Below are 13579 nucleotides of genomic sequence, written 5' to 3' on the forward strand. Positions count from 1 at the left end.
ACAAGCTGTTTGATGTTTTCACTTGATGTTTTCTCAGCAAATAGATCTCTTATCTATCCCCTTTTTTCCACATTGCTGAGGATTCTGTGCTTTGTTTTTTTTTTTGTCCAATGTTTTGTTCCATAGTATCTAATGTGTGTGTGTTTGAATCTGTATGCTTCATAAATACACATATATGCAGATAGGGGAGAGAGAATAATTACTTTTATTAATAACTTTAAAGGGAAGTGATAAATGGGGCATCAGTAGAGTCTGTTTTTCTTGTGTAGATTGCATCATTAATATGTTTGAAGCACATGTTTTAGAGGTTTGGATTTAGGGAGCCGCTCATCAGTCTCGGACTGGAGTTTGAATTGAAGAGTATGGTCCTTTCATTCTGTGATAGACTTTTTCTCTTAGAGCAGGGGCTAACCTTGGGGTTAGTGGAGTCTGTGTCCACCAGAACTTCATAATGCTTGGTAGTACCTCTTTTCCCTCCTATGCTAAGCCCAGGTAACACCAAAGCTAGTACCAGGCTCAGCACCACGGTATGCCAGAACAGGAAGTGTATGCTAGAGCCGAAGTATACTGTGCCAGTGTGTAGCTGTCAGTAGGGATCATCAAAAAAGGCTATAAAAAGGGTTAGAGCCACTGGTGCCCTAGAATACTGTCCTGCTACTTAAAAAGTAGTAGTCCTTTAGAAGTTGCTATATTTGAACATCGAGTAGTTGGAGTTGGGATATAACTGATGCAAAGACTTAGCCCCCAAATTTGTTTTATCCAGATATGAAACAGCATGTTGACATTAACATCCAACTGCTATTTTAATTTTCTTAATAAAAAGATTTATAATGTCTTATTTTTACAGTTGATTTTGGAAATACAAGATTTTACAGTATCAGGCCTTGAGTTAATTTAAATTTTTCTAAATTCCCAGTAATTGTTTAGTCACTATTTTTTTTTTATCTGAAATTAAGTGCATAGTAGCATAATAAACAGATTATTTTTTGTTTGTTTGTCTTTTAGGTCGTTTTGGACAAACAACTCCACCACTTGTTGATTTTCTTAAGGATATTTTAAGAAGATACCCAGAAGGAGGACAGATTCTTAAGGTACACAACAAATGGTATTTTTAGCAGTCATTTAATATATATGATGTAATACCGTTAGTTTATCACTTCCCAGCAAATCTTGCAGTTGTCGTACCTCATTAGATATTAATTCTGGTACAGGAGATACATGTTTCCACTTCTGTGGACAAGGCAAAGTGAGTTGTGTGGCTTTTTTTTTTTTTTTTGGTGTTTAACTTCTCTGAGTTTGCTTGTCAAAGACATCATTGTAATTTATTAAAAAAATAGAGATAAAATGCAGGTGTTACAATTAAATCAGAGACTTCATGATGTACGTTATGTGAGTGAGCTAAAATGTTTATTTTGCTTGTTACTTTATCTTTCATCTCTGCTATAAGCTATCGTAAAACCACATAATAGTATATAAATTTTTTTGGGAGGGATTATCTTAGTATAAGATTGAGATAAGCTGGAGAATTTAATACAAGATTTTGCTGTGGAATTTCTTGGTAGCTACATATATTTTCCTCAGTGAACTTTGACAGCGTCACAAAGTTTCATCATTAGATTAACAGCACTTTTAGGATGGGAATCTTTGGGTGGCTTTTGGGAGTCTTGCTCTAGAGTGGTAAGAATACCGAACCCATCAGTTTTGTATGGGCTGAAAAACATTTTTAGTCTAGACGTGGTTCTCATAACAAAAGAATGTCACAGGATTTTCTGAACTGAAGTTAGTGTTCTTTATGGTGTTTTATTGTTGGTCCAAGATACTTCAAAGTATGCAAAAGCAGGGCATGTTATGTTGTGCTGGTCCACATTTTAATGTTGAATGTTACATGTACAAGCCTAACAATGGAAATGACAACGTGGATTTAAGCACTAAAATTTTTTTCAGTAAATAGGATGGTGAACTGGTAGAGTGGAATTTACCTCACCTCACTTTAGACATGGCTGGAACACTTCTCCTGTGAAGAAAGGCTGAGAGAGTCTGGGTTGTTCAGCCTGGAGAAGAGAAGGCTCCAAGGAGACCTTATTGCAGCCTTTCAATACTTAAAGGGGCCTTATAAGAAAGATGGAGCCAAGGCCTGTAGAGACAGGACAAGGGGCAATGGTTTTAAACTGAAAGAAGGTAGGTTTAGACTAGATATAAGGAAGAAATATTTTTATGATGAGGGTGGTGAGACACTGGAACAGGTTGCCCAGAGAAGTTGTGGTTGCCCCATGATTGGAAGTGTTCAAGGTCAGGTTGGACAGGGCTTTGAGTGACCTGATCTAGTGAAAGATGTCCCTGCCCATGGCTGTGGTGTTGGACTAGGTGATCTTTAAAGCTCTCTTCCAACCCAGACCAGTCTATGATTCTGTGATCTGAAAAAATACGGATCATTCTAAATTCGTCAAGTCCTTCAAGAGGAAAGACAGGTACTTGTCGAAGATGATTTGTCTGATTTATCGTAGCTTCCTATGCTAACGTCTGGAAGTGCCAGTTTGATTTTTCTGAAGAGCATCTGGGGTGATTAGTTCATATTTGGACGTTTAACTTCTCATCCAGAATGCTTTATCACATGGATGTTAAGAGATTAATTTCCTTAGTATATGGGAATACTAGGTTCTAACTAATGGGATTTAGTACAGATATATACAGATAGATATATAAAAAACCACACAAATGCAAATGGTAATGGATGATGACAGTTCCTGCTGTCTCTTGGAAGGTTTTCCTTGCAACCGTGGAACTAGAAGTTGATTATTTTTAGTGTGAATGCTTAAGATAAGCATATCTTAAATTGTTTTGGCAAACTGCATCCTGGATATGTTCTGAGCAGTGTCCGTTCATAGGATGGGTGCTTACGTTTTTACTATTTCCCAGTACTAGTTGAATCTGTAAGATGCATTTGAATCATGAGGGGTTCAGACCTTCGTAACAACTTAAACCCAATTTCTTATTCCAACATTCCAAGAAGTAAGATAATGTTCTTAGAAATCAGATAGGTAAATCTAAAAGCAGAAATGTTCCTCTTTTCATGGTTTACAATTTAGACTTAACAGACTGTTAGGGAGGGATTACTACCAGGAATTTTGCTGATCTGTTAAAATTGATTTCACTGTTTGGATTCTTCAAGTACAGTGCTGTTACAGCTGAATGGAGCAGAAGCTCTGTGTGCCACAGCATGAATGCAAGTCTCTGACTATACGGTGGTTTCCATACTTACTATTTAATATTTCTAGAGGCTTTGGCTATCTTTCTGTATCTTCTTGAATGATTGTCATAATTATTCTTTTAGAAGAATAATTGCATGTTTTTTGTAATTAAATACCTCATGGAGATTCTTTAAAAATGTATTATTTATGCTGAACCATGGGTATATGTCTTGCTTCAAAATTATGTAGAAGTAACAATATAAACAACATATTTTGGTTATTTGTGTGATGCACCTTATAAACCGAACATACTGTCACAAAGTGAAAAATCGAGGGGTTATAGTTTTGAAACCAGATACTAGATAACAATGAGCTTATTTTACTGTCAACAGTATATTAGAATGCAACCTAATCTGAAATATCTGTTGCTAGTTGATGCATTTTTTTTTTAGGTAAAGTTTCATCTTGCTAGCAAGTCTTTTATTTTTATGCATAATAGCATGCAATTTATGTTGTAGGAATACATTGGATGTGATGTGATATACCTACGTAGTTTTTCAATTCAGCTGAGATACTTCCTTATGCCAAACTTACATATACCCACACAAACATACACACGTGTGTATATATGTATGTATGAGTGTGTATCTTTGGAGCCCTGGTACACTTTGATGATTCAGTGTAAATAGAGCATTGTGTGAAGCTCTAATGCTGTAGGTTTTTATAATCATGCTAATGTATCTGTAGTGTATAATGCTATTGACGTAAATGGGACTGGATAGGCATATTTTATTAATGGTAGTGTTTACAGAACTAGTTTATTAACATTTTAGTTATTAGAGTTTTGCATAGTTCTCACCACTACTAATTAACAAATACTCAATAAGCCTCTTTCTAGTCTATGGGCTTCATTCAACAGGTGAGCTCTGTTGGTTCATGATTTACAAAGTTACTGGTCAGAACTGTTTTGCAGCCCTTTGCTGAAGGGGTGTTAGAAGTGAGCACCATGGCTTTTGAACAGTTGGTTCATGCTGTGAAATGTTAACTTAAACGGAATGCAGTTATGTAAAGAAGAGTGCTGTGTGTTGCCCTTTTATGACCTGTTGCCTCACTGTTGTCTTACAGCTGTTGTGTGGGCTTAACAGTAAACTTTGATTTTTTTTTTTTTTTTTTTTAAAAAAGTTTATTTTTTTATTCTGCCATCTTGCATTGTTTTGAGACTTGTACAACTCTAATTTGGGATAATATAGTTATAGTAGTAACAGTTTAGCAGCTTTAGGGTCTAGAGCACAAGTCTTGTGAGGAGTGGCTGAGGGAACTGGGGTTGTTTAGCCTGGAGAAAAGGAGGCTGAGGGGAGACCTCATCGCTCTCTAGAGCTACCTGAAAGGAGGTTGTAGCGAGGTGGGGGTCGGTCCCTTCTCCCAAGTAACAAGCGATAGGACGAGAGGAAATGGCCTCAAGTTGCGCCAGGGGAGGTTTAGTTTGGATAGTAGGAAAAATTTCTTACTGAAAGGGTTGTCAAGCATTGGAACAGGCTGCGCAGGGAAGTGGTTGAGTCCCCATCCCTGGAGGTATTTAAAAGACGTGTAGATGTGGTGCTTAGGGACATGGTTTAGTGGTGGACTTGGCAGTGCTAGGTTAATGGTTGGACTTGATGATCTTAAGGGTCTTTTCCAACCTAAATGATTCTATGATTCTATTCTATGATTTATTTCTAAACTTTATAAATACTGCTTGTGTGTAGTATTTGAGCTCCAATATCACTTTTATAGTATTTGTCTGAATATTCCTATTATAATGATGTCTATTTTCATTCAGGTAAACTGAATAAAATTATTTTGGTTGAAAAGTATGAAAACAATTACACTCGTCTCAAACAGCAGAAAATAATAAGCACTTAAGTTGGAAAGCCATTGCCAGAATATGTACAACATTACTGCATTATACTTTGGTTTTGTTTGGTTTTTTTCTGTCTCAGGAACTGATACAGAATGCAGAAGATGCTGGTGCCACAGAGGTTAGGTTTTTGTATGATGAAACTCAGTATGGAACAGAAACTCTATGGTCAAAGGACATGGCACAATATCAGGGTAAATACAATTTTTATTAATTTTGGCCATTATTCTTCAATATGTATGTGGTTCTGTGTTTTTCTCCTTGCTGTGAGATGACCATATAGGGATGACTCCATTGCTACTTCCACCTTACTAGGTGCATAATTTGTCTATGTTCTAATTTTGGTAATTCTTTTCCAAAACCAGTGTTTGGTATTGAAGGCCTTACACTTTCTTCTTGCAGGTTGTCAGTAGCAGCTTTCCAGCTGCTTCCAGTTAATGTTGTTTGAGAAAGTCTTCCATGTTCTGCTTTATTCTAAGTCACTTCTCCCAGGATGACTGTGTATGCTGTGGTTTATTTCCCTGGGTTCACTTGGTATCCCAAAATATAAGAAAGGATTTTTAGTAGAGCAAGTAAACAAGATTTAATAAGTAAGACCTGGGATAAAAGAATGCTTGGGGTATTAGACAATAATTTTCAGATTTTTTACAGATTAACCTCTACCTTTTGAGAGCTATCTCCAGTTCTTAATGTAAAGATGACCCTAGCCCCTTACATTTCAGCACTCTTTGGGCAGTTCTGTTTTCTTCCCCATCTATTATTCTTTGACCCTTATACCAAACTTTGCTCCGTGCTGCCTGTATATTGCAAATGTAGTTTCTTGTAACTTTAAGGTTTTTACATCATCTAATACAGACGGCTTTGTGTGATAGAGGTCAGCTATGTATCTATCAAACAAATTAGTTTGCATAATCATCCCAAAAGGCATTCAGTTGTGATATGAAGATTTCAATGATGAATGATTCACTACTTCTTGTTTCTAGTTTTTTTCAATTGTTAATAAGCCTCATTATGTCTTCTAATTTGAATTTGTCTGTCTTACTTTCTAGAAGCAGGTTATTGTTGTATCTTGCCATGTATTCCCTTCCAGTGGAGGTATTAATAGACTGTGATTAGTACATCTTTCAAACATCTTTTTGATAGACTGAACAGATTGAGCTTAAGCCTTGCGCCACAGGACACTTCTTTCAGAAGTTTTGTTGTTTTCTGCTTTCTGTTCAGTTTTTCAGAATCATTCTTTTAAAATGTGGACACCAGAACTAGATACCACATCAGAATATAAATCTCTTAAGTACCATATACAGAGGTAAATCCATCTTCTTGCTTCTGTTTTTGCTGCTACTCTCTTTCATCACCAAGCATAATTTGATGTCAGCTTGAGTCATAGCTTCCCCATTAAATTTGCACACGCATACTTTAAAGAAATACTCTCTCAGTTCTGTAAGTTCATTTCCTAGAAATTTTTAACAGTAAATAGTTTTCTTCTGTCATCTTTTTAACGCTTGCCTATTTATTATAGGGCCAGCATTTTATGCATACAACGATGCAATTTTTACCCCTGAGGACTGGCATGGTATACAGGAAATAGCAAGAAGCAGGAAGAAAGATGATCCCCTGAAAGTTGGAAGATTTGGAATTGGCTTTAATTCAGTTTATCATATAACAGGTACTCAGCAGATATTTTAAAATGAAAACGAAGTTTTAAATTGTTTAGTTATTTCAGATGTTCGTCAAACATTCAATGTTTTCTCTATATTGCATTTTTAAATTAGATCCCTGGCTAAGTTTCCTTAAGAAGCGTTCATATTTTTCTAAAACTGTCTAAGGTATCCTTTGGATTTTGAAAGTTTTCGGAGGAGACTTTCTTCTAGTAACATCATCATGTACTTAGTCCCTTATATTGAAATGAACATTCCTTCACACTATTATTTCAGTTATGCACTGCTGTTCATATTATGGAGGCCCATGATACAGGGTAGATGTGCAAGTAGAAGTGTGAAAGTTTAGACTAGACTGAAACTTTTGTGCAGGTTCTTTGCATAATAAGCAGTGATTTTTATTTCATGCTAGAAAGGATATTCCATAATAGAGGTATATGCACATTTACATTTGAGAGAGATAGTACATACTCTTTCACAAGCTGGTAATGTTCAGTCGTGAAACCTATTATTCTGGCAAAATGTTTTACTGCTGTACAGATGGTGACGATAGGCTTGAGTGTTTATGGATAAGAATCAGGGGGCAGGCCAACAAGACAGATACCATGGTGGGAGTCTGTTATAGACCACCCAACCAGGATGAAGAAGCAGACAAAAAGTCAGCAGAACTGCTACCTTGGACTTCCGGAGGGCAGACTTTGGCCTGTTTAGGAGCCTGTTGACAGAGTCCCTTGGGAGGCAGTCCAGGGCAAAGGAGTCCAGGAAGGTTGGACATTCTTCAAGAAGGAAACCTTAAAGGTGCAGGAGCAGGCTGTCCCCATGTGCCAAAAGATGAGCTGGTGGGCAAGACCACCAGCCTGGCTGAACAGAGAGCTTTGGCTGGAACTCAGGGGGAAAAAAGGAGAGTTTATGACCTTTGGAAGAAGGGGCAGGCCACTCAGGAGGACTACAAGGATGTCGTGAGGTTATGCAGGGAGAAAATTAGAAGGGCCAAAGCCCAACTAGAACTTAATCCGGCTATTGCCATAAAAGACAATAAAAAATGTTTCTATAAATACATTACAACAAAAGGAGGGCTAAGGAGAATCTCCATCCTTTATTGGATGTGGAGGGAAACAGAGTGACAAAGGATGAGGAAAAGGCTGAGGTACTTAATGCCTTCTTTGCCTCAGTCTTTAATAGTAAGACCAGTTGTTCTCTGGGTACCCAGCCCCCTCAGCTGGAAGACAGGGACGGGGAGCAGAATGAAGCCCCTATAATCCAAGGGGAAATGGTTAGTGACCTGCTACACCACTTAGACACACACAAGTCTATGGGGCCAGGTGGGATCCACCCAAGGGTACTGAGGGAGCTGGTGGAAGTGCTCACCAAGCCACTTTCAATCATCTGTCAGCAATCCTGGCTAACTGGGGAAGTCCCAGTTGACTGGAGGCTAGCAAATGTGATGCCCATGTACAAGAAGGGCCAGAAGGAGGATCCAGGGAACTACAGGCCTCTCAGTCTGACCTTGGTGCTGGGGAATGTTATGGAGCAGATCATCAGTGCCATCACACACTGTTGTACAGGATGTTGTGCAGGACAACCAGGTGATCAGGCCCAGTCAGCATGGGTTTATGAAAGGCAGGTCCTGCTTGACTAACCTGATCTCCTTCTATGACAAGGTGACCTGCTTAGTGGATGAGGGAGGGGTTGTGGATGTTGTCTACCTAGACTTCAGTAAAGCCTTTGACACCATTTCCCACAGCATTCTCCTGGAGAAACTGGCTGCTCATGGCTTGGACAGGCATATGCTTCACTGGGTAAAAAAACTGGCTGGATGGCCGAGCCCAAAGAGTTGTGGTGAATGGAGTTAAATCCAGTTGGCAGCCGGTCACAAGTGGTGTTCCCCAGGACTCAGTACTGGGGCCAGTTCTGTTTAATATCTTTATCAATGATCTGGACGAGGGGATAGAGTGCACCCTCAGTAAGTTTGCAGACCTTATCATGCTCTACAACTAGCGAGGTTGTAGCGAGGTGGGTGTCAGTCCCTTCTCCCAAGTAACTAGCGATAGGACGAGAGGAAATGGCCTCAAGTTGCACCAGGGGAGGTTTAGATTGGACACGAAGAAAAATGTCTTACTGAAGGGGTTGTCAAGCATTGGAACAGGCTGCCCAGGGAAGGGGTGAAGTCACCATCCCTGGAGGTATTTAAAAGACGTGTAGATGAGGCGCTTAGGGACATGGTTCAGTGGTGGACTTGACAGTGCTAGGTTAACGGTTGGACTCGATGATCTTAAAGGTCCTTTCCAACCTAAATGTTTCTATGATTCTAAGCATATAGCGTAAATAGTGCTTACAGTCTACATAGTAGTTATAATAGTACAGGATAAGAGGCAGATTTTTGCTGAAATAACATTTTTAACTTGTGAAGTGAACTTGTAAGACACAGGATGTTTTTTTTCCAAATATTTTACCTAGTAGAGCATGAATAAAAGCTTGCTTAGTACATTCAGTGGTTTGATAATTCTGGGAAGTTGTGCTTTTAAATGTACAAGATTACTGTTTGCAAGCCTTCAAGATCTACAAAGTATGAATGTAATGGAATACATCTTTAGTAAATGAAATTGTTCTTTTTCTGAAAATATTGGAAAGATAAAAGTATAGAGCTGAAAAAAATTATACTTTTTGTTGCTCACTGTTTGCTAAAATTCAAATAGTTGAATGACTATTTATGTATTTAATTGCAGAATAGGGGTGTGCATGTTTCTTCCTTTCAATAAGTACTGAATTATATGTTATCAGAATTATACTAGGTTCATTGCAGTTTTATAATATTTGTTTTTCTTGCCCTTTTAAAATTTGTTCCTTAAGACTGTATTTGAAAAGTATGTTGTGTTAGGATTATTAATAGTTGTTGTTTTTTATGTATACAGATGTCCCTAGTATTTTCAGTGGTGACCAGATTGGAATGCTTGATCCCCATCAAACCCTTTTTGGACCTCATGAATCAGGCCAGTGTTGGAATCTAAAAGAAGATAGCAAGGAAATCAATGAACTTACAGACCAGTTTGCACCATTCATTGGTGTATTTGGCAGCACTAAGGAAACCTTTAAGAATGGAAACTTTCCTGGTACGTTTTTTCGTTTCCCACTTCGCCTGCAGCCTTCCCAACTGAGCAGCAATGTTTACGACAAACAGAAGGTTTTGGAGCTGTTTGAATCCTTCAGAGCAGATGCAGACACAGTATTGCTCTTCTTGAAGAGTGTTCAGGATGTTTCATTGCATGTTAGGGAAGCTGATGGAACCGAGAGACTGATTTTTAGAGTAACTGCTAGTGAGAACAAGGCCTTGAAACATGAAAGACCCAATTCTATCAAAATCTTAGGAACTGCAATAAATCAGTATTGTAAGGGAGTTCCAAGCAATAGCATAACATGTGTGACATACCATGTAAATATAGTTGTAGAGGATGAGAGTGTTAAGGACGCACAGAAAACATCTTGGTTAGTATGCAATTGTGTAGGTGGTCGAGGAATGTGTACTGAACTGGATTGTTTAGCTGATGACTTGAAATTTGTTCCTACTATTGGAATAGCTATGTCTTTACCAACTAATGGGGAGGAAAAAGGAGCTGTAGCAGATTTTTCAGGAAGAGCATTTTGTTTTCTGCCTTTGCCTCCAGGTGAAGAAAGCAAAACTGGACTCCCAGTTCATGTTAGTGGTTTCTTTGGTCTCACAGACAATAGGAGGAGTATCAAATGGCGAGAGCTGGATCAATGGAGAGATCCAGCAGCTTTGTGGAATGATATTCTTGTGGTAAATATAGTGCCAAAGGCATATACCACCCTTATTTTGGAAGCTATCAAACGAATGGAGACTGAGAAGAATTCGGATTTTCCATTGTCAGCTGAAAGAATTTATAGGTTATGGCCTGATGAGAACAAAATCAGGGTACCCTGGAAACCAATTGTAGTACCTCTCTTTAAAGAGCTGCTCCAGCATACAGTTATTTACTCAGTGAGTAATCAGTGGATAAAGGTGGAACAGGTGCACTTTTCTGAAATGGATGAGAGTTTGGAGTACACACAGTCTGTTCTCAACTACCTCCAGAATTCAGGGAAGCAGATTGCCAAGGTACCAGCAAATATTGCTAGTGCAGTGTATCTTACTATTTCTACTGCTAAAGCTGTGAAAAAAGTGACTCCTGCTGTAGTACGGCAAGTACTAAGGAAATATGGACACAGTGGACCTGCTGAAGAAAAGCTTCATCTTCTAGAATTTGTGCTTTCTGATGGAGTCTACAGTGAACTGATTGGTTTGGAGCTTTTGCCATTACAGAATGGAAATTTTACTCCTTTTTCCTCATCTGTGTCAGAACAAGATGTAGTTTACATAACCTCAGAAGAATATCCCAGGTATACTTAATATTTTAAATACTGGTTTTTTTCTTTTTTGTAGTTTAAGTTTTAAAGCAGAGCTTCAGACTGTTATTTGCTTATCAGCAAACAAGATGATATGCAGCAGCCTGTAATGTAATGAAATAATGTATAGATAGAAGCCAGTTTTCTGTATACATGTACATGTTTGTGTGCATATGTCTCATTTGAAAAGTTTGACAGCTACTTGCCATTATAACTTTATAAAAAGAATCGTGATCTAGGCTTTAGGGGAATGCCTCAGGATATATTTCAAATTAGCTTTCTTCTGAGAATTATATATAAGAGGAGGTTAGAAACATGCATACTAGGAAGTACATTAAATTAGGTAATGATAAAAGCATTTTTTTTTAAACTTAAAGCTTGAGGTTACTTCTTGCTTTTTTTTTTTTGTAACAGAACACTCTTACTTTCAGTGAACGGCTTAGTACTAACCACTTACTGGTTTCAGGAAGTAAGCAGATACTACCATGGAAAGTAGTGGGTTTGTCTTCTACATCTGTTCTCCCTTTGATCTTTCCAGTCCCTCTCCAATTAATTTTTTCCCCTGCTTATTTCCCAGCTCCATCAATGTTCCAATTTGGTTCACATTTCATCTGCCAAAAAAGCTGGCACTGTTCCTGGGGAGGGGATAGGAAAGCAGGCTAGCTGGAATAATTGCCCTTGGGATCACTGGGGGGAAAGCATGACTACTGCTTTTTATGTCTGTACTGGATTATGCATGTATAAAAGATGTGTTAAATCTGGACCCTTCTCCAAGTAATCTCTTAAGGTACTGCTTGAAGTCACTCAGACACACCAGATGTCTTACCTGTAGCTGTTCCTCCTTACGAAGTGTTACCTGTACGTATGTTCACAACCACCCCTCCTTCTCCTTTCCCTCAGAGTTCCACTAATTTTCAGATCCTCAGCTTGAGAGAATGTGACATTTAACATTTGCTTTGCTGCTTTTAGTGCCCTATGAACCATTTATATGGGAAGTAGAAGTGGGTTGGAGCGTGCCAATATAGATACTAAGGTAAAAAGTGCTTCAAGTAAGGTCCTTATGTAAATTGTGGTTTGAATATATTTATAGACAACACATCTTCAAGAAAAGCAGTTGGATGCAGGTAACTGGTCATCCCATGTTGCTTGAGGGGAGTTTGCTTTTTTCAAGTCTGCTGCTGTTCTTTTTCTATTATATTCTAAACCCATGATCTTTCTTGTTCTAGACAATTCAGGTTATTTATCAGGGGATTAACACTAGTCAGAGCCTGTGATTCTAGTGTCTTCTTTTAAAGAATAATAAAAAAAATTTCTCCAGCATCTGTTGTGAGATGATTTATCTTTTGTTATTCTTTCACTTTGTTTCTCCTTCCAGAAGTTAAGCCAGTATACTAATACAGAAAACATTCCTATGATGAGACTAACAAATCTTCCTTACAGCCCTGCTTCAGACTAGTCATAAGATACTTCTTTGGGAACTTAATGATACCACCATATCTTTTTAGTTAGTCTTGTAAAACTGATGCAAAAGCATGTTATACCAGGCATAAATCTACTTGCTAGCTATGATAATACAGAAATTTGAAATAGTATTGCTTTATTTGCCTTTATTCTTGCCTACAGTAATTATTTTTAATTTTGATCTTATAAATATGGTAAATGACTTATGCTAGATGTTTTAAAACACTTTCAACTTAAGTTTGGCTCTTTGTGTATTCAAATATGGAGCCTGCTTAAAAAGCTGAAATAAACTCTTATGAATTTCTCTCTGTTAACACCTGTGGAAGAACAAGAAAGATTCTGTGTTGGTTTATGTATAATTGACATACCTGCTGTCAGAATTAAACTGGATAGTTATTTTTTATTTCAGGAAGACCAAAGCCCTAAAAAACTGTTTGATTTTAAGAGCTAACGTAAAGGAAGGGGAGGGAAGGGCAGGATCAGACTGACTCTTGGCTACAATAGTCATAACCACTGTCTGCAGATCTTCTGGAATCCACAGATCTATGTGAAGTCCTAGAATTACATCTTGTATTTTTTGTATGCTTTCAAATAGAATCTTCAAGAGACATAGAATAGTAGGTGCGATTTTACGTGGGGTTTTTTTTTTTTTGGTTAGAATACAAATAGATGACAATTTTCTAATCCCAGTTTTTCTATCAAGAGAAAACTTGCTTAGATCTGTTCTGAAAACAAGAGTAGTTGGAAAAAATTGGGTTTTTACTACTCTCTGCTTCTAAATGTATGATTTTCTCATTTATAAGAAAACGCCCGCTGAAAGCCCAGTTCTTCATATGTAAGCGATTGCTTTGCATGTGACTGTCTTACCATGATGATTACCATGCTGGTAATTTCTGTGCAGCAACATAAATGAATTAGATGCTTTGCTGAAGTGTGTTTTGGGGGTTTTTTTTGTTTGTTTTTTTTTTTTATGG

The 13579-nt window shown here is 37.8% G+C and overlaps 1 protein-coding gene across 5 annotated transcripts in view; it reads left to right on the plus strand.

Moving 5' to 3' along the window:
* SACS (sacsin molecular chaperone) overlaps positions 1–13579 on the plus strand; it is a 75900-nt gene that overhangs the window by 42139 nt on the left and 20182 nt on the right. For all 5 annotated transcript variants that reach the window (XM_076328093.1, XM_076328094.1, XM_076328095.1 and 2 more), the window contains 4 exons: positions 1006–1091; positions 5168–5279; positions 6605–6751; positions 9656–11138. In XM_076328093.1, the coding sequence (XP_076184208.1) occupies positions 1006–1091; positions 5168–5279; positions 6605–6751; positions 9656–11138 (1828 nt within the window). The remainder of the gene's footprint in view (positions 1–1005; positions 1092–5167; positions 5280–6604; positions 6752–9655; positions 11139–13579) is intronic.

Source organism: Aptenodytes patagonicus, chromosome 1 (genome assembly GCF_965638725.1).
Source record: "Aptenodytes patagonicus chromosome 1, bAptPat1.pri.cur, whole genome shotgun sequence".
In the NCBI taxonomy this organism is placed as follows: Eukaryota; Metazoa; Chordata; class Aves; order Sphenisciformes; family Spheniscidae; genus Aptenodytes; species Aptenodytes patagonicus.